Source organism: Alexandromys fortis, unplaced genomic scaffold (assembly GCF_014885135.2).
Source record: "Alexandromys fortis isolate MF-2015 unplaced genomic scaffold, M_Fortis_MF-2015_v1.1 scaffold_6, whole genome shotgun sequence".
NCBI classification, from domain to species: Eukaryota; Metazoa; Chordata; class Mammalia; order Rodentia; family Cricetidae; genus Alexandromys; species Alexandromys fortis.
In genome coordinates, this window is record NW_026067902.1 from 8427798 (window position 1) to 8453111 (window position 25314).

The window sequence follows — 25314 nt, forward strand, 5'->3', positions numbered from 1 at the left end:
GCATGCTGTGGCATATGTGTCCTCACCCACACACATAGACACAAATGTTACATTCCTTACTAAATGTTGCTTCATAGCTTCATAGACTGTCCAGTCCTGGAATTCTCTGCAGGACCGAAGCCAATAATCTTGAGCTGCATTCCCTAATCTAGGGGACCCCTCAGGCTGCTGAGGGTGGTAGCTGTAGTTGTCTCTGTCCCCTCACTGCTAATACAATGAATGAGATGTAAATATAGAATAAAATCAGCATTATCATGAAATATTCAGGGAAGCCCACATTTTTACCAGATCTACTTTTATTTCAGAAGGAATTTTGTATTACATATTTACTTTTGTTTATATACAAGTGCTTCACATTTGCATTTAAAATGCAGACCCCCCCTAAATCTCGTTCCTGATTAAATTAGCTGTTATTTTACAATACAAAAAATACCAAAAATTGCAGTCTTAAATGTAGGTATAACACCAACAATCCCAGCAATTAAATAGTTTACAATACTTACTCCATATTTACACAAGTGCAACAGATGCTAATTACACATATGAACAGACTAAGCTGGATGAAGACAAACAGCGAACTGTAAATAACCGTGAAACGTTTCGAGAGGCCGAACTGGCCCAGCAGGCTTTGCTAGTGTTTTGTGCAGAGTCCGGGTCCTTCAGCAGAGAAGGTGCCAGTTTCTCTGCACTTGGGAGGGCACCCCGAGGGCTCCCTGCAGACAGGCGCCTGCTCCAGAGGCTCTGCTCAGTCAGAGGCCATGCTGACATCTCGGTCCAGAGCTGTGCTGGGGGCTGTGTGACCAGGGTCAACACTTCAGACTCGTCAGGGAGCCATGGCTCACCCCAGGAGCTCCCCTAGGGTGAGGGCTGTGTCCAAAGAGCTGGATCTCTACCCCAGTCACTGCTCTTATGTTAGCTTAGCTTACAAGTGCTTAGTAAATATTTGTTCAATTAAAGGACACCAAGGATCAAAGTGTTCATAAAAACAGCACCATCCCCCAAGGAAGCCAGCCACTCCTCACCCTGCGCACCCCACTGTGCTGAAGGAGGATGGGTACTGGCAGGCTGTGGCATCGCCTACTCAGGGTGTTCTGTTCTTGTTCCTCCAATTCCCTAACGAGATCCCATCTTACACTTCAAGCCTTCCAGATATGCTGGTACTTTCCTTTTGCTGACAGTCTTCTTACAGGCTAGCTCGGGAGCCAATGGGGTGCTTTCTTGCCACATCTCCTTTGACCTTTCAGACCCTTCTCCAGACTGTGTAGGGAAGACCAGGAGGGGGACAGGAGGCTGAGGTGTAGGGAAACGGCGCTATTTATTAACAAATGAGCCCCCATCCCCAGTTTTTAGTATAAAAAGAACACGGTTCTCAGAAACGTCATTAAAATTTTAGACAAAGCTACAACAGAATGTGGCCTAGAGAGCCCCTTTGCAAAGTCTAATGTTCACAGGTAACAGTCTTTGACTTCAAAGAGTAACAGAATACCTCAGGACTAGACTGGTCACCCCACAGAGATGCCAGAAGTCACAAGGAGCATTAAATGCACAACAGTATGGATACTCTTGCTTCCTGAGTTCTCTTGTGTACTGCCATGTAAACAGACTCACTGCCTGGCTCTTCATAGGTTTGTTTGTTTGTTTGTTTTGAGACAGGCTCTTGCTATGTAGCCCAGGCTCTTCTTGAATTCTTTATTTTCATTATGTTTTATGTGTATTGGGTGTTTTGCCTGCATATTTGCTGTGCACCACATGCATGCAATACCCGAGGAGGCCAGTGGAGGGCAACAGATCATCTGGAATTGGAGTTTCGGAGGGTTGTGAGCTACTGTGTAGGTGCTGGGAACTGAACCAGTGTCCTCTGCAAGAGCAGCCAGTGTTCTTAACCACTGAGCCACCTCTCCAGTCCTCATTTTTGAATTCTTGCTCTTCCTGCCTCTATCTTCTAAATGCTAGGATCACAGCGGTGTGTCACCATGCTTGCTCTTCTTAGGTATTCTGAGAGCTGAATCACTACTTAGTTACCTAATGGGCACAAGGCTACTGAACATACCAGCATGGTGGTACAATGAGTGGCCTTATCAAAGGGTCAGGGCCTGGTAAGTTGACGTCTCAGAGCTTGGATACCCAGTATATGGCACAGAAACAGATTAGGTGAAACTCAGATGTTAATAAAAATACATTATGATACTTTTCTGTTTTATGTACACCCTGAATGTCTGAACATTCTGGACACTACTGTATAGTTATGTACAAGTGCAAGGTCAGTGTCTTCATGACTATTTTATATACATGCTCTCCCATGCCACACAGTTCTGGGTCACAACCCCACGTCCTCTTGGTAACTGGCTCTGAGCTGAGCTCCTTGTCCCTGCCGTTCCCTTCTGCTGCAAGCCTGAAAGGAGCTGTTGGCTATGAAGGAGATGCAGGTGGAGTTGGCTGTTTCTCCACTACTGGAGCAGAATCAAATGCCATTTGCTTCTTCCTTTTCAAAGAATAAACAGTATCTCTAAGGGAAAAATGTAAGCAGGTAGATGGGGACCATGGTACATATTATTTCAAGGTGTGGAGCTAACATAGAAGCGATTTCTTTGGCCAAAGAAATTTGGTCCTTTGCGCAAAGCAGGGGAAATTCCCTTGTTGGACAAACCCCAGTGGAACTTCTCTCTCTCTCTCTCTCTCTCTCTCTCTCTCTCTCTCTCTCTCTCTCTCTCTCTCCTGGCCAAGAATCCCTTTGGTGATTATGGAGATGAAGGGTTAGGCCACTGCAGATGCCTATAGGTGCTGTGTTTTGGTAGGGATGTGGATGTGGGGCACTCTTAACTGCACAGGGAATGAGACTGGGATCTTTTCTGGAACTCCTGTCCTTTAATAATGTTGTGAAAAAGCAGTGTTTTGAGAGGTGAGTCTTCCAGCAGTGTGTTGTGCATTCGTGTTTTATGGTTCAGCTTGGAAGTCTCTCTCCAGGAGTGTCTTGGCGGGAATGGGGTTAGTGCTGGCCTTAGAGAAATGCCCCCTCTCTTGGCACTGCATTTAAAGATGAAATGCTACGGCTTCTGTTCTTTTGAGTGTTAACTTCTCCAAATTCCTAACTCGAGCATGGTTGCCTGAGGTCTGTTCTAGTCAGGTACTAGCAGAATCACAGGACATGCAGCAGGCAAAGGAAGGTGAGGCTGCTGTAACACCAGAATACGAGCACCATAAGTGGGGAGATGCAATGTCCAGGCAGGATCCCGGGGCACAGAGCAGAGGGCCATTCACCCCTCTTACTGCTGTCATTTTCTGTTTAGAAGAGGGTCTTGTCCCTTCTGTTCTCCCCATGTGCTTTTCATCCTCCTCACACCACCAGCTGGGTCTGGGAGGAGACCAGGCCAACCCACACTTGGGAGAGATGGAACCAGGGCCCTTTTCTGGCTCTGAGCAGATGCTGCCCCAATGCAAGGCATCATCCCTCTTCTAGTGTCTGTGCCATCCAACCTGGGGATGGTCCACAGGCACAGAGAGAGCGGGCTGCAGGAAGACAGGGCCAAGTGTCCCACACACTTAGTGCTCTTATCGGCTCAAAGAGGCACATGACATGAGTGAGTACTTTTCTGTGGTGCCTTGGCAGAAGGAACCCAGAAGGTTGGCCCAGCATCAGGCTTAGAGTGATACTAGGCTGGGGCTGGTGGTCACTCAGTCCCTATTGCTAGTCCCTATTAAATGTTTCTTGGGATGAGAAGTCTCTGCTGGCTGCAAACTAGACTTTAGAAAAAGAACAGATTGCAATGGTAGTTACTTAAATTCTACAAGAATGGAGAAACAGAGTCATGTAAAAGCTTAGGCTTATTAACTTTCCAGTTGCTAGATCTATTTAAAGTCTAGGCACTTAGTGTGTGTGTGTGTGTGTGTGTGTGTGTGTGTGTGTGTGTGTGTATGACAGCGTGAGATAAAGAGAAGAATGAATTAAAATTAATCAAGTTGCTATAGAGAATTATCTATTACATTTGTTTATATTCTAACACAATTGACCTTGACATTTAAAATAGCCCCCTTTGCTGGACCTGGTGGTGCACACTTTTTATCCCAGCATTTGTGAGGCAGAGGCAGAAAGATCCCTGTGAGTTCAGTTCAGCCTGATCTGCATAGTGAGTTCCAGGCCAGTTAGGGCTACACAGTGAGACCCTGTCTCCAAAAAAACAAAACAAGGCCCCATTGATTATACTTTGATATGACTTTCAAAGAGACAGACCGTTATTAGTTCTCAGCTAGAAAAAAAGCTACTTTCTGGAAGAGAGTAAAAGCACATCTTGTAAAAAGACAACAAGCTTCAAATCAGAACAATCCGTCTGAGGAGTGTCGGAAGACCCTGCTGGAGAGCTGCTGGCAAGGTCATCACTTTTGCAGTTGAGACTCCCAAGAGGAGTTTCCACAAGGGACCTCAGCATCACTTTCAGCTCTTGCTGGTTCTACGCTGGTCTTCTCCACCCACGAGAAGAGCAGCTTATTCTTAGACTTGTAATTAAATTATTTCCTATGCAAAAGTAAAAGGTTAGATGCTGGACACAGAAGGGATGAACCATCAAAACAGCTTGGATGATCATGCACATGAGGTGGATGCTTCAAGGGTTTCCAGTCTTCTGTTCTGCACCTGCTTCCTGCCTGCACCCTCCCCTGCGACAGCTTGGTGTACCATGTGCCCTCTGTGAGGGAGAGTCCCTGGCGCAGTATCAGATGCAGGTTCCAGGCTGTGCAGGGGGCTGCTGCTTCCGGTTTCTTACAGCTCCTGACTTCTCTTTGTACACTATTGGCATCTGTTGAGAAATGTCCACCAGAGCACTGGCCACAGCAAGACCTTGGAAGAACCCATAAGAAGGGACACATGTCATGATGGGCTTACTTTAAAAAAGATAATTTCCAATTTCCTTTTACACCTCCATGGTGAAAGATAAAGGAGGTATTCACAGTAGTCCTTCCATCTCACCTCTCCTTTTCCATCTGGGGGATGGTGTCAGCTCCATGCCCTTGCAGTTTATTTGTGCACGCCTAGCTACTCACTTTTCTCTCCTCCACAGCACATCACAGAGGCTCTGCCTCGGGGTAGAAGCAAGGGATGAGAATGCAGCCATACTCTGAATGTGCACCTCATTGGCTATCACTGGCTCAGCACAAGCTACTAAAATTTTATTTATTTATTTATTTGTGTGTGTGTAAACAATGCTGCACATGTGAACCAGAGGGCAGCCTTTACAAGTTAACTCTTCCCTTCCACCTTGAGAATTCTGGGGCTCTAGCTCAGGCTTGGGAAGTGAGGTGAGTGCCTTTATGGGCTGAGCCCCGCACCATTCCACATGACTTTCTTATATCTACCATGGGCAGTGCTCAACAGTGTCGTGGGCTAAGTTTTAGAATGAGCACGGTTCTTTAACCTCCTGTAGGGCAGTTTCCTTATGTGTAAAATGGGGCTGGGATAAGAACATCACAAAGCTTGTGTTGGAGTCAAAGAGTGACTGAGGTAATGTTCAGAGCACACAGAAATTATCAGAACCTTTACCATTTATTCTCACAGACACTCCCAGTGACTGACTTGTCCTTTTTTGCATTGTATAATAAACCTGGCATTTGTCAGGGAAGTCACCATTCCAGGTGTGGTGGTGTGAAAGAAAATGTCCCCCAAAGGGAGTGGCACTATTCTGAAGCGTGACCTTGCTGGAGTATGTGTGGTCTTGTTGGAGGAAGTGTGTCACTGTGGAGGTGGGCTTTGATGGCTCATATATGCTCAACATACCATCCAGTGCCTCAGACCATATCCGGTTGCCTGCAAGATATAGGACTCTCAGCTACTTCTCCAGCAAGCACCCTGTCTTCCCGCACGCCACCATGTCCCACCATGATAATAATGGACTGAACGTCTGAACTGAAAGGGAGCCACCCCAATTAAATGTTTTCCTTTTTAAGAGCTGCCATGGTCATGGTGTCTTTCACAGCAATAGAAACCTTGATTAAGACAGTAGAGAAGCTGGAATTCTAACACTGGAGGAAGTGGCCAGCCCATACTCAGCATTTTGCCAAGGCTGCTTTAATAAGCATAGGAGTAAGTTTGGTAATCTACTCTATTTGTCTGTAAAGGGAGGAGGAGGAAGGGGCCAGGGCCAGCGTCTGATACACAGAGAGGTGCCCACACTAGTGACGACTGTCGTTCAGGCAAAGGCATATCCAGGAAAGGGACCATTACAAAGAAGAGGCGGGTAGTGGTAGAGCACTTGCTCAGGCCCTGGATTTGATCCCAGAAAAGATTTTTAAAAGGAACGGGCATAGGAGTTTGGCATAATGACATGTGTCCACAATCCCCAGCCCTGGAGATATTGAGGCAAGAGGATTAAGTCTGGGGCTAACTCGTACTACCTCATAAAGAAAAAGTATGGGAGGCTTGGTATGGATAGCCCTCCCCTGATGGGGTGGGCCTCAAGAACTGAGTGGGGCCTTGAGGAGTTTCAGAGGGTGGGAGCATTACGTAAAGGATGAGATAGGAAAGGCTACAGACCTGTTACGCCTCTATGCCCACTGGAGACCTAGCCTTTATGAAGCACCTGCCAGTGTTTGCTGAGCTGGGTGGTAGCAGGAAACACTGCCCAGATAGCCAGATCATAGAGTGACTTGGTCCTCACTTAGGGGCTCAGTGTCTGGGGATGCCAAGGGAAGATGAAGACTGAGTCCTGACCTCATCACACCTAAGGCTTTCATTCTGAGGACACCATAGAGTCCTTCTAGTCGGCCAGGTAAGTGGAGGCCCTTCTGGACAGCTGATGAAGGGGACATGAAGTTCAGGGCTGGACAAGGATAAAAGAATTCTTCTCTACTAAACTGTTCTGGCTGAGGCAATCCTGAGCCCCCAGCACCACTGCAACTGAACTGATCTAAAATGTTCACATTGTTTGAGGCATTTCTAGGCAAAACTTCATAATCAAGATACTCCGAAACTGCATTCCATACTGCCTTTGCCTTTGTGTTAAAAGTAAGAACTTTCCTTCTGGGACAGGGTTCCACTGTGTAACCCTGGCTGGTCTGGACCTCACTATGTAGCAATCTTCCTATCTCTGCCTCCAGCTTGAAGACAAGGTTTATATAAATTTTTTAAAAGATTTATTTATTTATTATGTATACATGTTCTGCCTCCATGTATGCCCGCACGCCAGAGGAGGGCGCCAGATCTCATTACAGATGGTTGTGAGCCACCATGTGGTTGATGGGAACTCTACTCAGGATCTTTGGAAGAGCAGCCGGTTCTCTTAACCACTGAGCCATCTCTCCAGCCCCAAGGTTTATATAAATTAATGGCTTATATGTTTGATGGAAAGTATAAAAGACATTGGTAAAATATGTAGTAAACTGTAAAAATGTAAATGATTGTAATGAAGAAAGAATAAAGACAGATTTAGATTTGAGCCTCAGCAAAAAGGAAGAAAAATCTCAAAGTATAAGATAGTATGCAGTGAAAGTAATTTCTCCTCCCTGTTCCTGCCCAAATCACCACTGGTGCCTGTTTCCTGTAGAGATGCTATTTTAGGGAGAAAATGCTGAGGAATAATTGTTTGTAATAAAAATGCCTATCTAGCTATGGGTGTAGCTTGGTTAGAGAGGGTTTGCCTGGCAATGCATGAGGCCTTAGCATTGATCCTCGGTGCCTCATAAACCGGGAGTGGTGGTACATCTCAGCCCTGGGGAGGTGGAAGCAGGACGATCAGAAGTTCAAAGTCATCCTTGGCTACAAACTGTGCTTAAAAACTGTTCAGGGTTCTCCCACTCCCAAAGCCTATATAATTATTTAAATTAAATTGCTAGAGAGGGCTGGGAAAAAGAATGAAAATTGGTCTGTATTAGCCTAATGAAACTATAATTTTCAAAAATCTTCTTTATGTTGTTATAATACTTCTTTATGCCCCATATCTATGTATACAATATTCTTTCTGTGTGTATGCTTGCAGGCCAGAAGAGGGCACCAGACCTCATTACAGATGGTTGTGAGCCACCATGTGGTTGCCGGGAATTGAACTCAGGACCTTTGGAAGAGCAGGCAATGCTCTTAACCACTGAGCCATCTCTCCAGCCCCTATGCCCCATATCTAATATAGAGTAAAAGCTGGGCATGGTGAGTAGTACTCTGGAAACTGAAACAGGAGGATGACTATGAATTTGAGGGCATTCTGGGTTATGTAATGAGTTCTAGTTCAGCTTGAGCTGCATAACAAGACCTTAAACAAGATGAAGAACATGGCTAGAAATATTTACTGGGGCAACACAAACTTTGAGGACACGGCTGGATGCCAGGAGCATGGAGATGATTAGTAGCATATGAAGAAGGAGAAAGTCGAAATTTAAGGTAAGAACAAGTTTTGTTTTGTTTTTTTTAAAGGGAGCAATAGAGCCAAGGAATAAGAAATACTGGATGTGTGGCTGAGGAGGTGTGTGTGGCTGAGGAAGCTGTGCACTGTGAGAAGGGTCCTGGACCTTCCACCCCAAGACAGAAATGTCAGTGCTCAGAATGCAGTTTATGGAGTACGGAATTATCTCACGAAAGCTCTGTGCCCCATACCCATGTTCTTGGCCAGGAAGAAATGTCTGCGGTGTAGCTCTCCACAGATCTGTGTTTGCCACTGCTCCATCTACTCACCTGACTGACCAGGAGGAGGGATTCCACCCAGTCCTCGAGGGAGCCTCACAAATACGGAGAGAACTGCAGCTTTGTTACCAAAGCAGGGCTCCAGGGCAATGGGCTTGGGAACAGTCTGGAAGAAGAAAACCCACACTTCAGAGTCAGGCGCTTATAAGGTCAACAATTTTGGCTATGAGTTGTTTCCATAGCACTTTTCTGAAGAGCCACATGAGTGCCAAGGAAGGGCCCATGTCAACAGGTTCTCTCTAGGTCGCTGGGTTGGCAGTGTGTGTCTGGTGATCTGTCAGACAGTCCTGTACACTTGGCACAGAGACCCTGATGTTAAGAAGACAGTTGTTTGTTTTATATTCAAGCTTATCCATGCATCTTTCATCCACTAAGTCATAGCCTGTTGGGTTTAAGAGCTTGTAAAAGATAGACAGCTCACCAAATGGATTCCTCATCTGCTTATTGGATGCTTTGACTCTGGAAAATTTATTCATTTTCTGTTGCAGACTTTATTCATTTTTTTAAAAGAATTTTACAGGCTTGAGAGACAGCTTTGTTATTACAAATGAGTCTCTCTCTCTCTCTCTCTCTCTCTCTCTCTCTCTCTCTCTCTCTCTCTCTCGGCTTTATGCATGCTGCATGATCAACCCTTCATAAAATAAAGGAAAATGGAAGTATGTTTTAGCTACTTTCTCCATCTTCAGACTGTTTTTTTAATGTTGCAAACTGAAAAACTGAAATTCTATACTACTCATTAAACAACAGCTCCTTCATCTCCTCTTCCAAGCTTTTGGCAGTTACTATTTTATTTTGTCTCAGTGTATACTAGACCCCTCTTCTTTTAAAGTATAAATCATTTCCGACTTAGCAAACACTACTCTGCTTATCTACTCGCCACTGGCAGGCACTTGGCTGAGTCTCCTTTCCGGCAATTATGATGTGCTGTCATGAACACTGACATACAAAGAATCCCCTGTATTACATTTTGTATTGCTTTTGTTCTCTTGAGACAAATACTGTTTGGTGATTCTCCTGCACCTGCATTCTAAGGCCTGGAATTATAGGCATGCACCACCATGCCCAGTCTACCGTTTTCTAGTGGCTGCATAATTTTGTAGTCTACCAACAGTGCACAAAGATTCCAACTTCTAAACATGATGTATGGTGTGTGTGCGTGCGTGCATATATATGCGTTTACAAGTGCATGTGCAGGTACGCATGCACAAGGAGGTCTTCCTCAGTTCTTTGCTTTACTTACTAAGGAGGATATCTTGCTGAACCTGAAGCCAATTCCAACTAGTCTAACCAGCCAGTTTGCCCTGGGAATCCTATCTCTGCCTCCTGAGTACTGTCACCTTATCTGCCTCGTTTTTACTTGAGTTCTGGGGCTCTAAACTCCATTTCTCATATTTATCCACTGAGCCATTTCTTCAGCCCTATAAGTGTTTTTGTTGTTTTGTTTTGTTTTGTTTTTTTAACTCTGGGATTTGCTGAGTGTAGAGCACATACCTTTAATTTCTACACTCAGAAGGCAGATGGGTCTCTGAATTCAAGGCCAGCATAGTCTACATAGTGAGTTCTAGGACAGCCAAAGCTACATAGAGAGACCCTGTCTTGAAAAACAAACAAACAAACAAACAAACACCCCCAAACCAAACAACAACAACAAAACCAAATCCAAAGTCTCTCTGTGTGTGGGAGGGGAGTAATTAATAGTAAATTGAGCTGTCCCCACCACTCCTTTAAGACAGGCTCTCTCTTACTCTGTAGCCATGGTTGTTCTGAAACTCAATATACAGACCAGGCTGGCCTGAAGCTCACAGAGATTTGCCTGCCTCTGCCTCCTAAGTGCTGGGATTAAATATACATGCCACTACACCTAGTCCAGTTTAGATATTTTCATATAAAAACTTGTAAGTATTTGGCACAAACATTGAGAGAATAACAACCATGGTTTACACGTTAAGCTCTCCTGACCATGACTGACTGATGACACGAACCAGCAACTGGGAATTGAGAGCAAGAGTGTCTCACAATCTTGGTGTTTCAGCTGAGCGGCAGAGAGAAGGAAATCAGGACTAATGAATACAACACTTGCTTCCTCTGGTTCGCCAGACTCAGACCTGAGTTTTGGAAAGCTGTTACATGAACTTTTGAACCACTTCTCACCTTTATACTTCCCCCAATAAGATCAGGAGGCTCTTCATCTGTTTCCAAGGCAACATTTACAGAAGCAAAGGGGCGGCTGGCCATCTGCTGCATCTCCCGAAGAAGTTGCTAATGAATATTATAGTATGTATTAATATGCTGAGTACTGAGTTTTTATTAGTGAATACTAGATATTAAAGACGCTGCATTCTCCCCAGTTCAAACTGATCAGTTTCTGTGACAGCTACAGAAAACTGAACACAACTAGGCACTAGACAGTACAAAGTATTAAATTCTGTTAGATGGAGTGACACTATTGTATTTTATGAAAAGTCTTTACCAGTAAGAGACATAAGCTAAAATTGTGGTGGATGTAATGCTATGGTATCTGCTGGCTGAATATACAAAAGGACAGAAACTTACCTCTTCATATTTCTGTTATTAAAGTCAGTCTACCCTGCTTTATGTCAAATCCTGAACCAATATTCCCAAAGCAATGACAATAAAGAAAGATGTGCCCCCCACATGGCTAATAGGACACGAGACTACTCTCCCTTAAGAGAGATATAAGATGAAAACACAAATAAATCTGGAATCAGAGACTAGAACAAGCAGGGCTCTGGATTTAGGGAGGGGTCTGGGATTTAGAGGAGCTCGGCTATCTAAATAATGTGTCTGTTGGCACCAACTCTAGTACTTCATCATAATCAATGATACTGGCTATAGCTATAGTTTGGTTTTGGATCCTCCTCCTGCCCCCAAGTTAAAAGCTTTGTCCCTACCTTTGTGCTATTAGAGGGTGCTGAGACCAGAACCAAGGGCCTCAGTTCATGCTAGGCAAGGGCTCCATCACTGAGGCAAACCTGTCCCTTCACTCAAATTCTTATGAATGACTCTTAGAAGATTGCTAACTCAGTAAGTGGTTGTGGCTGTGGCAGAATTAATGATATTTATGGAACAATAATTGAAATCTAGTGATATAGCATACAGTAGAATCATACAATAGCATACAATGCAGACGAAGCAGCATGATTTTCATGAATATTAGTTTCACAGAACAGGTAAAAGTGATGCCTGAAAAGAAGGAGAGGAAATGAGTTTTCAAGGGGATCTATTACTTTTGTCTGCATGGGCTTACCTCTCTCCGCCTGGATGCCCAACAGCTCTGCTTGATCTTCCAGACCACTGCAGCCACCAGAAGCAGAGAGAGGAAACAGCTGCAGGGAAAGAGCACACGGGGAGACACCCTCAACACCCCAACTCCCGAGCTCCTGATGCTGTATGTGACGAACTGGCTCACAGGAAATGGAACGTGAGAAACCCTGGCTAGCTGACCCAAGCTTCCAATCCTGACTTCTGGAAGATGTTACCAAGCCCTGACTTCTCACTAAGCTTCCCAGAAGGGTCAACAATGGCTTACCATAAGTAAGAAAATGAGAAAAGCAATTTTGTTAGAATGCTATACATGATAACAGATAATAATTTAATTTAAGCAAGTAAATTAATCAATGTGGTAAACTTCATTGGTAAGCTCAAACAGAATGAGAAAAATAAATTTCAATTAATAATCAACTTTTAATAAGAGGTAGGCCAAAGAAATCTATGTACAATAATTAATATATTTTCTGTAATTATACATACATATGTGGTGATAAACCCTGATTGTCAACTTGACAGGATCTAGAGTCACACAGGAGACAAACCTCTGGTATGTCTATGAGAGAGTTTCTATACTGAGCTAATTGAGTATCGATAATACACCCTAAATGTGGGCAGCACCATTCTATGGGCTGGGGGCCCAGACTGAATAAAAAGAAGAAAGTGAGCCGAATAGCAACATTCATCTTTCCTGCTTGCTGACTGAGGATGCAGTGTGACAGCCACCCCATGAGCCTGTGCTCATGACTCCTGGGCTAGGAGGGGCTAGATCCCCTAGACTACTCTGAGCCCAAGCACTTCCTACCTTAAGCAGCTTCTTATCAAGGACTTGGTTGCATTACTGAAAGTAATAATAACTCTGTTGTGAGTGTGGGTATGTGTGTTATTAATTATTTTTCTTTTCAAAGATTGTGTCTTGCTATGTAGCTCAGCTAGCTTGAAATTTGTGATCTCTCATCTCAGATTCTTGAATGCTAGGATATGCCACCATGCCCAGCAATATATGCATTTACCAATAAAATAAACTTGAAATTATCAAATTTAAGCCAACAACTTTCTTAATATTAGGAGGAAAAACTAATTGCCTAATGATTATAAAGAGTTTCAGCTTTCTTTCCTCTGTAAACCATGTATTGAATGGGGAAAGCTCCTATGATTCCAGAGGCAATGTTTGGTCCCTAGTTGATGCAACTGCTTGGGAAAGATAAGGAGGTGTGGCCTTGTTGAAGGAGGTGTGTTATTAGGGGTGGGCTTTGAGGTTTCAAAAGCCCATGTCATTCCCAGTTAGCTCTCTCTCTACCTTATGCTTGTGGATCAGAGTTAAGTTCTAGCTACTGCTCCAATGCTATGCCTGGTCTGCCTTTGCTATGCTCTCTGTCATGATGGTCATGGATTCTAACCTTCTGGAACTGTGATCTCCCGATTAAACTTTTCAAGTTGCCTTATCATAGTGCTTTGTCATGGCAATAGAAACGTAACTCAGACAGTGACAATTACACAGCAGGCCTTAGAGACTAGTACATTTAAGGACAGAAGGCTGGAACATTCTAGGGTGGGGTGCCCTAAGAGAGACTAAAAGCAAGAGACAACCATCGTGAAAGATCTTTGTTTTGTCAGAACACAGGTATAACTCGAGTAGACTCATAGGGGGAAAAACAATAGTAAATAAAGTGTTACACGTAGGATAAACAAAAGGTGACCTTTTTCATCTAAAAAACTAGCAAGTAGAATCATAAGTCAATTCATGATTTTATGGTTGATCAAAGCACTGTGATTATAACTATTAAATAAATGGAAGGGAGTTTTGTGTGTACCTGTTGTGTGTGTGTGTGTGTGTGTGTATGTGTGTGTGTTTGTGTGTGTGATGGAGTATGGTAGTGTTGAGAATACCAAAAAAATAACCGAGTTGGCTGGTGGCACACACCTTAATCCCAGTACTTGGGAGACAGAGACAGAAGGAACTCTGTGATTTCAAGGCCAGCCTCTTCTACATAGAGTTTCAAGAAATCAGGAATACTATAAAAAGACCCTCAAAGTAAAAAAAGTAACTGAGTTGAAAAATCAAGATTTAGTGTTAAATGTAAAAAAGTAAATCACTAAAGCAATTTCTGTTTTGGGGGAGGATATAGGAAAGTAAGGTCAGCTCTTGCTGCTTCTCTTATGAGCACTGCAATAACTTATCATTCTCAGAAAAATAAACTATTACCCAGAAAACTATAATAACAGGGGTTTAGAAATAAGATTTACCTTACTTTCACTATGGATGCTCACCAGAATCATCTCTCAAATAAGACGGAGCACATATGTAGCTCACACAGCAGTGACCATTGCTAAAACTATTTCAGTCCAAGCTTTTCCTCACACAGAGAGCCAAATTACACACACACACACACACACACACACACACACACACACGCGCGCGCGCGCGCCACACAAAATTCCCTTCCATTCATTTAAGAGTTATGTTGTAATGTTTAAACAGGTCAGATTAAAGTTACATTATTGTGAGTACATGCAGCTGTGCAAGTACAAACTAAGCTGGAATTAAGGGGCTGTTTCAAAGGAAAAACAGCAGTCAGTATGAGAGGAATTACCTGAAGAAAGTCACGAAGAACTGTACCAGGTCCATAAAATTGCTGTGCTGGGAGAAGGCAATCTGTGGCAGAAAACAGCAGTGGTTACACGGGCTACAAAACGGCTCCACTGATTCAGCTTCTGTTGTTTTTTTTTTTTTTGTTTTGTTTTGTTTTGAACAAAATAATCTCAGCTACAGGCTACAAACCTGAAACCAATAGGTTATAATTTCTAACTTAGTAACTTTACTATAAATAAACAGGTTTTAGTACCAAGAATACAAGAAAATTTCTAATGTATTTCAATACTAAGAACCAAAAGAGGCAACATTATTTTATGTAGAAGAAAAACACTGCAAATTAAACTTTGGCATAATGCTTTTTATAGCACTGTTGTATTGAGGGCAGGTGCCATCTATCGTGTATCTCAGAGCTGATTAAGTATGGAAACTGTAACCTTATTACCACACACTAACACCTCCTACTGGTCTGACGTCACCAGGTTCACGGACCAGGGCTTTATTGGGAAGATAATGGTACAGCTGAGATCCTTTATCTAAAATGTTTGGGACTGCCAGGAAGTGGTGGCACACACTTTTAATTCCAGCACCCAAGAGACCCTACCTCAAATAAAATAAAATAAAACAAAATAAAATAAATGCTTGGGACTAATAAGCTTGAGATTTCAGGGTCTTTTGGGATATTTGGCTAGATTTTTTCAGTAACTGAACATTCCTATTCTGATATTTTGAGATCCATATAATTTAATTTCATCAGAGACAGGATCTCAAAAGCTTGGAGTACCCTTGAGCTCACGATTCGACCTCAAGCCTCCCAATGCTGAAATTATAGGCTTGCATCACTATCACCTGCCTGGCAAATCTGAAACTTTTTAAGCATTAGTTTTAGATTTCAGACTAGATGTGTTCAGTGTATGTTCAAATGAAACAATTACTAAGAAGATGCTAACTGTTTCACTGAAGATGGTAAGCAGGGTAACAATTGGGAAGCTGGACCATCAAGATGCTTGGTTCAGCAGGTAAAATCAAACTGTGGTGGAGAACTGTGATCCAGTAGCCCTTGTCCCTCCAACACACACATCAGAAACACACAAAATATATAGTAACAAATTAAATAAAAATTTAAAAAAGATAAAGTCAATTGTGGAATATTTAACTAGGCAAAGATGTATTACTTTTGCCTATGCTGCATTTGTTTAATTATATAAAGATGTGTTGTTGTTTTATCTTGCCTGCCTAAGACACCTGGCTGGTATAATAAAAACGTGAATGGCAAGGCAGTATAGGGATAGGAGGGGCTGGTGGCAGAGATAATAAGTAGGAGAGAGAAAAGAGAAGAGAACAAGAAAAGAGAACGAGGGAGAAAGAGAGGCAGCTGCAAGCTAGCCAGACATGGAGAAAGACATACAGAATAAAAGAAAGGTAAAAAGTCCATGGCAAAATGTAGATGGAGAGAAATGGGTTAAATAAGTTATAAGAGCTAGTGGGACAAACATAAGATAAGATTGAACATTTGTAACTAATAATAAGTTTCTGTGTCATGATTTGGGAGCTTGTTGGTGGCCCCCCAAAAAAGCCTGCTACGTTTGGTACCCAAGATGGGGCCCAAATTTCCACAGAGGGCCTGAAAAATCTAAAAAAAAAACTAAACAAATAACAACAAAAAATGGATACACCTCCTGAAGAGGCTCTGCCATACAGTGAGCACCTGGCATGTTAAGTAAAAACAATAAGCTAAGTAAAAGTGCCAGACACAGTGTTGGGTACTAGCTTCCTAGAGCTGGAGTGGGTGAATACAGCTCCCAGTTTGACTCAGTTGCCAGCTGTACACAATCTTCAACCAAGCCCGTGGGGGATAAAGCTTGGCTCTCACGGCCTGAGCAGGACACAGCCAGCATCCAACACAAAGCCACTTAGCAGTTTAAGGTTTGGCTCACACAGTTGAAAAAGGTTAGAGACATGTAGTAAAGATAGGTCCAGATGGCAAAAACCTCTAAAGAGCTCATACTATGTTTAAAAATGTACATGGGTTTAAGAAAGAAAAGAAAATAGGTACAGATAGTCATAGAAAAAGTAAATAGTTTAAAAATAAAGTCTTTAAAGAGAAGTAAAATAATATAAAGGAAAAAAAAACATGAAAAGATGGAAAATGCACAGGGAGTCTGGATCCTGTATGGTGTTGTGTTAACTCTGCATTTTTTGAATGTTGATGAGTGAATGACAGCTGCTGCGAGACATGGGATTATAAAAGAGTTTGCTGAATTAAACCAGCCTACTTTAGGGATGTCTTAACTTTAAAATGGAATTCAAAAAATATATTGTGTTGGGGGAAGAGGTTATGCTTTTTGTTTTCACAGGAAACAAAAAGCTGTAGGCTCCTTCACGGTTAATAGAGATCATATTTGATCAGGGGAGACCTCCTGGAAACCCTGGCTACAGACATAAAGAGATAAACCAGGAAAACCACATGACAGGTGATGTATATACTGACCCCTCTGCATGGGAACAGTTATGAGACTGACAACAATGTTACAACTAGTTTTCCCAGGACTTGACCATTATTTAAATTTTATCAGGGTTCCCTAAAATTCTGTTGCCCTCAGACTACAGGAAGAAATCTATAAAACACAACACCCAGATTCCCAAGAGATGGGGTGGGTGATTTTTGGTCATTTGGTGGGTTATGGATGTTTGTCATCATTTGGGGGGGGGAGGACTATAGGATAAAAAGAAAACTATTAACCTTACCAATTTTACATTGGTATGGATTTTGGTACAGTGCTACAAATTTAAAGTTATTTTTGTTATACTGTATGTATGTTTCTACTCTTATATGTGGGTACTGTGCTTATGCAGCTCATTAAAAAATGTAATGTAAATTAAATGTAGTTTAGTAGTTAGTCATCTATAACAATCAAACTTGTAGCTATGTTAAATATGTTTTAAGATCATACAGAGATATATTTTAGATGTAATGGTCTTCAAACACTTCAAAGACCTACAGAATATGGCATTTAAAATGATTTGTTAACATGGGGATTTTTATGAAGTGAGACATATCTGCTACTGGCAGCACCAATCTATTTCATAAAAGAACTTCTGAGTTTGCTTTCAGTGTGGTAAAACTAGCCATTTGGGAAAGAAACTGCCCTTGCCTCTATTGCTGACAATACACCATCCAAACCAGACATGCAGGACACAAAGGAAAACTACTGCTGAACTTTACCAAGACAAAGCGGACAGTCCTTCAAAATTCCTGCTTCACAGAAAAGTCTGCCAGATATTCATAGGCTGAATATGGATGTTTAAGAGGAACCTTGGGTGATGGTCCAGGTGGACAGGTGTCTCTGTTATTTCTATAGTTTTGGAAGCTGCTTGCTGCTGTGGGATAATGTCATGTACCTTGTAAAGATTTGTCATTTCTATTAGTTTACTAAAACACTGATTGGTCAGTAGCCAGGCAAGAAAACCAGACTAGGAGAATTCTGGGAAGAAGAAAGGCTCAGTCTGCAGTCACCAGTCAGATGCAGAGGAAGCAAGATAAGAATGTCTCATTGATAAAAGGTACCAAGCCATGTGGCTAATATAGAATTATGGGTTAATTTAAGTTGTAAGAGTTAGTTAATAATAAGTCTGAGCCAATAGGACAAACAGTTTTTAATTAATATAAGCTTATGTTTCTTTGGGACTGAATGGCTGTGGAACAGGGCAGGACAGAAACTTCCATCTACAGCTTGCACTGTACTTTCTGTTAACTCAGATAATATATCCTTTTGGGATCTCTGATGGAGTTGAAGAGTAGACAGTTATAGTTTTCCTTATGAAAACTTAATGAAAGAAGGTAAATTAGGTACTGAGCTTTAGATTCATTGAGATAGAATAGATAATAGAGTGATTTCTCCAAATTTGCCAAATGCAAAGGGACTGCATATTGTAAATGTAATTCTTACTAGATAACTGTCCTTATTGTATGTAGTTTTATTATGTTAAAGTTAAAACCTTTCCTTTATTTAGACAAAAGGGGAAAATGTTGTGGAATATTTGTTTAACTAGGCAAAGATATGTTACATTTGATTATGCTTCATTTGTTTAACTATGTAAAGATGTATTGTATTTGTGCTAATCAAGTAAAATTAACCTGGGCCAGAGAGGTGAGGTTAGCAATTAGTTGGCAGAAAGTACCAGGGAAGAGCACAGTGTGGGTCTTTAAGTTGGGGCAGTGTAGAAGGAGATAGGTTTCCTGGGATGTCAGCTAAGAGAGAAAGTAGCTACTCTAACTCTCTGAGCTTGTTGGTTTCCACCCTAGACTTTTGAGTTTTATTAGAATGATAGAGATTTAATTAAAGCTACCTTTAGCCACAGCAAGACAGTCATTGCCTGCAGGGACAGAATTACCCCCAGGCTTAGTAGCCTGGCTAGCAGTTTAAAGGGCAGCCACTGTGATGAAGTAACAAAGCAGTAAATGATTAGCATCTTATTTTTCTAAATTTACCTGCCCCACTCTTTCATCTGTGGTGCTGAGGATCACTCAATTCCACACAAGCTCCACAAGTAAATCAGGTTCCAATGGTATCACAGAAGCCATAATATGAGTTTCTGTGTCTTTATCACTTATACTCAGAAATGCAAGGTAAACAATTTTGGGTTTTGTTTTCTCACTATATAGACTAGCCTAGCCTTGGATGAATAGAGATCCACTTGCTTCTGCCTCCCAAGTGCTAAGATTAAAGGAGTGCACCATCACTATGCATGGCTTAGATTTGACTTTTTTTTCTTGGTCTTCTTCAAGACAGAATTTCTCTGTGTATATCCAGCTGTCCTGAAACTCATTCCATAAATGAGGCTGGCCTCAAACTCACACAGATCTGCCTGCCTCTGCCTCCTCACTGTTGGGACATATGCCACTGTCGCCTGTTTTAGATTTGACTTTTAAGAGTAGCTTTTATGTGCCTGGAGAGCTGGCTCAATGGTTAAGAGCACTTCTTGCTCTTGCAAAGAACTTGGGTTCAATTTCTAGCACCTACATGGAAGCTGACAACTGTCTGTAACTCCAGTTCCAAGATCCAATGCCCTCTTCTGACCTTTTTGCACATATGTGGTACATATGCATACACATAGGTAAAACACTCATAAAATAAAATAAATAACTTCAATAAATAAAAAAATTACTTTCCCTTAGCGTTTACACTTAAAGGAATCCATGAGATACTTTTACTAATTACTGGATGCTAATATCATATTCTGAGGACCCATTAGGTCCTGGTCTGTGGTATAATGCTTCCTAGGTATTCTCTCTTAATGTGGAGATCTCAACCATGGCCCGATTTCTTGGCAAAGTAGAACCATATCAGTTAATGTTCTGTGTATACTCACAAAGAGTCTGAATAAACTAGGGTAGTTGGCTGGGATACCCAAGACTCTAAAGGTCTTCTGTTCAGCACTGATCATCTAAAGTCTCCATAATCACAAAGTTTTAAGGAAAGAAACAGCCACACCATGTTTAGGAATATACTGACAACCCACCCAGAAACACCTACCCACTGGGTCAGTCTTTGTTGGTCAATCTTGAACTTAATGCTCAAGCTGAGATCTTCTGAGAATGAGAGGGTGCTATTAAAATATAGACGGGTTATTTCCTTTTTCTTACTCCTCTCCTCTCCCTCCCTGCTTTCCTGTCTTCCCCCACTTTCCTTCTCTCTCTCCCTTTTCTCCTCTATCCTCTCTCTCCCCTCTTTTTTTCTCACATTCTCTCCTTGGCTGAGAATTAAACCCAGGGCCTGTACACACCATGGAAGCATGCAAGCACTCTACCACTGTGGTGGTTTGAATGATGTTTCCTATAGCCTCAGGCATTTGAATACTTGTTCCCCACTTGGTGGTGCTGTTTGGGGAGGTTTAGGAGGAGTAGGATTGAGAGGAAGTACATCACTATGGTAGTGATCTTAGCACTAAAAAGAACCCCACCATCTAGTTTGCTTTCTCTGCTTTGTGCCTGAGCCCTTAGCTTCCTTTTCCTGCACCCCTGCCTGTCACTAGCTGCCATGCTCCCTCATCATGACAAACATTTGTCGCTCTGGAACCATGAGTTCAAATAAACTTTTTATAAGATGCCTTGGTCATGGTGTTTTATCACAGCAATAGAAAAGTGCTATTTTTACACACAAACACCAAGCTTCATCCCTATAAATTTGGTTTCAAACATAAAGTAGGTCTTCCTTATTCAGACAATGTCAGACAACACAAACTAAATGAAAAATTAATCTTACAAAGGTAAGAGTTTAGGCTGGATGATGTGATGCTATCAGAGAGTGAAGTGTTTGCCTCACAAGATCAATGACCTGAGTTCAATTCCAGAGCCATGTGAAGGTGGGAAGAGAGAAGTGACACCACAAAGTTGTGCTTTGACCTCCCCTGTGAGGGCTATGGTACTCCCATGGTTTCTCTCCTCACATGTAATAACACATATAATAAAAAAAAAGTTCCCCTCTGAGGAACTTTTGGCAGTTAATGGTGGGGAAGAGAGACTTTCTCCATTGGTGTCACTCCTGGTAAACTGCCCATTCTGGTAAATAGCTCTCCTACCCACACTCATGGAGGCAACCCCAGTTGAGACTCAGTGGGCAACAAATAAACAAATGCAGAAGGGGGCTTGGCTGGGAGGAAGGGATTCAGCAGAGGGGAAAGAAAAAAAAAAAGATAATAAAATAAATGTGACCAAAATATACACCATAAACATGTATGAAATTGTCAAATAATTAGTTTTAAAACATGTTTTGAATTTTTTTTTTCTGATAGTGAAGGTAATAAGAACTTTCTAAACTAAAAAAATTTGATAGGGCTTTAGAGCCCAAGCTGGCCTTGAATTCACTCTTCTCCCTTCCCCTCTTCCTATTCTTTCCTCTCTTCATTTCCCTCCTTCCCTTTTCCCTGATGTGTTATTGCACCCAGTTTCTAAAATCTACTTATTACAAAGAAAATCTCATTATACTCTAGTAATAAAACTTTCAGATGCTGGGGAGATAGTTGTCTACAAAGTGCTTGCCATGTAGCCTGAGGACCTCAGCAGGATCCCCAGAACTCACACAGAGAGCTGGGATAGAGACGTGAGGTTCCCTGGGGTTTGTTGGCCATCCAGTCTAGCCAAACCAGCAAGCCCCAAGGTCCAGAGAGAGACTCAAAAAATAAGGTGGATGGTTCCTGAGGAATGGTACTCCACATGTGTACACTGTACATCTCTACCTTCTCCTGTACACACACACACACACACACACACACACACACACACACACACACACACACCTGTACAAAAAATTTAAAGACAAACTTACAACCTACCTCATTTCCTACTCAACAGAAGGTAACTATTTATACATATTCCCAGAAGTCTAAAATCCATGCGCCTACATTTCTACAACCTGATTTCAACTCACTTCCATCAACTGTTTCATTAAAAAATATTTGTCCTGGGAGCCCTCTGGATGAGGCAGATAAATGCTAAGAAACTTGGCAAGCCCCAGGCTTGGGGAAAGATATCATAGATCTGCAATTCCAGAGCACTAAGTCTACCCTTCATTCAAACAAGTATTTTTAAGCGATTGTACTACTGTCCTTAACACTATAGTCAGCCCAGGTGACCCTGCTTTCCTGTAGTGAGTTCTCTTTATCTTTCCTGGCCCAACACAGTTGCTCCTCCCCTATTTAGCTGGCTCTGGGCATGACTCCTGCTACTCTCTACTCTCAGACATCTAGTCTGAGATTAGACATCTAGGGCTGATGCCTACACCCAAAGCTAAAGCCTTCCAGGAGGTTCTGATGTTTCAATTTATAGGCCTCAGAAATCAGAGATCAGGAAATGATTCCCTTGCCTGAGCCTTTCCTGAATGACATCTATAGCAGTTGGAACTGCACTGAAAACCAAAACCAAAACCAAAACCTTCATTTTGAAATGGAAGCTCTGGAGGGTAGGCAGTGAGTTGGGGAAGTGGTAGGGAAAAGGCACTATTTTGAAGCAAACCGAGAGCCAGGGCCCATGCCTGGAGACTAGGAGATGGAATACAGAGTGGAGGCTTTATTCAAAGAACCTGGGAATATGGGATGTTGGCATTGTGGATTTGTGGAGGAGGTTGGAGCCAAGCTTGTCACATACTAGTGAGGATGGCTATTCTCCAGAGGGTGAGACAGAGCCCAGGGCTCTAAGAGAAGCATTCAGTCGGCTCTCGCCATGTCTGGATTTTCTATATGTCCTTGAGTTAAGAGAAACAGTCTCTGTGAAAATATGCTTTGAATTAATTTCTCTTCACGCATGGAGTATCACCAAAAGAATAAAGAAAGACCTTTAGGTAAATGACCACAGATGTTTTCTTTTCTTTTAAAAACTGTATACTTTGCATTTACTAAGTTATATACAAAGTACTCAAAAAACTGAGTAGACTTTTCTGACTAGGGAAAAGGCAATCAAAATTTGGAGAAAGAAGAAAGGATCTATAATTTGTCCTTATCTTCCCCACCATGACCATTATATGAGCATGCAAATAGGAGTTAGTTGCACTGTGAGGCAAAGCCTGTGGCTTCAGGGAGACACCTGGGAATGAAAGAAGATCCCAGAGTTCATTCACCTGGCTGGCTTTCTGAACACCATTCCTGCAGCTGAGAGCCTTCCTGGACCAACATCCATAGACTCCAGAATCTTCTGAAGGCTCTGGAGACCTCAGAAATATCTACCCTTCACATCAGGTCCGGAGAGAGCCGAGTCAGAATGCCTGCCATGCAGAGTCTTGGTATGACCATGCTGTTCTTGCAGCAGAATTCTGACCACTGTAAGGCTGAAAACTAGGAGAGGACTGGGCCCTCCCATAGGTCTCAGCTTTGCCAAGAATGGTAGTGTCTGTGTACACTAGTGGAGTATACTGTAAACTGGGATTGGGTTATCACCTCTTAAGAATTTTCCTGTGAAACAAAAGAACTTCTTTTCTCTCTTACAATGCTAGGCATTTTATTTTTATTATGTTTAATTATGGGTGTGTATATGGGGGGGTAGTATGTGCATGTGAGATGAGCCCAGATAAACTCTGGGACTGGAATTACAAGCAGTTGTGAACTGCCTGACATCGATGCCCTTCCTTTATTTTTCACAGCCAAAATTCCATATGGATCTCTGTGTTGTGACCACAGCCCAGCACTGATTCCCAGTAACCACCACCTGACCTTACACGACACTTGCCTTAATGCTGGTTTGTGTTGGAACAAAACCTTATGACTCAGCTCTGGTCAGAACTGCCAAACCAGCTGATGCCAATGAACATCTGCCAAACACACTAACGTCTATTTACTTTTAGCCCCTCCTATGGCTTTGAACTACTTTCCAGAATCGCCACACCATTTTCTTTATCACATATATTATTAACTTAAATTTTTTGGTGGTTTAAATGAGAATGGCCCCAGAGGCTCATAGGTTTGAATACTTGGTTCCCAGTTGGTGGAAATGTTTGGGAAGGAAGTGTGTGGCTGGGGGTGAGCCTTGGGCTTTGAAAAGCCCATGCTATTCCCAGTTAGTTCTCTCTGCCTCCTACTTAGTGGATAAATGCTGTGTGATATTTTGATCACATTCTGACGCTCCTGATACTGACAACAAAATTTGCTTTGAATCTGAGGGTGGAGCAAGCTACTAGCTGAACAAAATTAACCATAGAGGTTTGGGAGGGCTAAGGACAGAAAAAGGAAGTAGCAGGGTGGGGCTTAGAGATAGTCTTGACCTCTTTTGGATGGAGGAGGTGTGTGTGTGTGTGTGTGTGTGTGAGAGAGAGAGAGAGAGAGAGAGAGAGAGAGAGAGAGAGAGAGAGAGAAGGTCACTTCTCTGCCATTTCTCTGTTCATGTTCTTACCCCAATATCTGACTCCTGAGTTTTTATTGATAAAGAATAATTAGATAAATGCTTTTCTGGTGTCCAACTCAGGGCATGAGATCACAAGGTAGTCACTTGCTCCTGGCTTTGCAGCCCCCTAAGCGCTGCCATAGCTGGCTTTTCTTCCTCCTCCCCCAGGCCTCTGAGCAAGTCTGGGATTTTCCTGTTGTAGCCTCTCTACAACAGCCTCCAGCTGCTGCCCATCCCTAATCTCAAACTCCACAGGTGCCTGGGCTCCAAATGCACCGGAGTTAGCTGCTCACCAGCAGCTAGCACTGTCCTGTGTCCTCACTTCCTGCAATGTGTGCTTCCTATGTCCTCCTGTGTCTGCTTTTCAAGTGGCTGGCTCCCTCTCCCCGTGGGTTTCAGATTTCCCCTTGACCCCCTCTTTGGGCCACTGCCACACCAAGTCAGTATCCTTGATACCCACTTGAGCTTCTACTGATGCAGCCCCCACCATACACTCTTAGACCCCAGCTACACAAAAGCAGCTGCAGCTGCCCTCAGCCAGACCATGAACCACATATTCTCCGCCAGTTGTGTGGTGTGGTGACAGCCAGCCTCACACTTTCCTGTCATCATCAGCAGGTCTGGTGAGACACCTCTTGGGTATTTTTTTTAATTTAATGTCTTTATTAACTCATTTGGAGTTTCATATCATGGACCCCAATTCTGCTTTGCTCACCTGGGAATTATTTATTTATTTATTTATTTATTTATTTATTTATTTATTTATTATGTATACAATATTCTGTCTGTGTGTATGCCTGCAGGCCAGAAGAGGGCACCAGACCCCATTACAGATGGTCGTGAGCCACCATGTAGTTGCTGGAAATTGAACTCAGGACCTTTGGAAGAGCAGGCAATGCTCTTAAC

At 42.5% G+C, this 25314-nt stretch overlaps 1 protein-coding gene across 1 annotated transcript in view; it reads right to left on the minus strand.

Annotated features, from left to right (window-relative positions):
- Positions 1-278: 278 nt before the first annotated feature.
- Positions 279-25314, minus strand: part of Atrn (attractin) — a 137898-nt gene continuing 112862 nt past the window's right edge. The window contains exons 24-28 of the mRNA XM_050132193.1: positions 14539-14600; positions 11925-12003; positions 10808-10915; positions 8648-8762; positions 279-4831 (exon numbers count right to left, since the gene is read on the minus strand). Of these exons, the coding sequence (XP_049988150.1) occupies positions 4707-4831; positions 8648-8762; positions 10808-10915; positions 11925-12003; positions 14539-14600 (489 nt within the window). The 3' untranslated portion in view covers positions 279-4706. The remainder of the gene's footprint in view (positions 4832-8647; positions 8763-10807; positions 10916-11924; positions 12004-14538; positions 14601-25314) is intronic.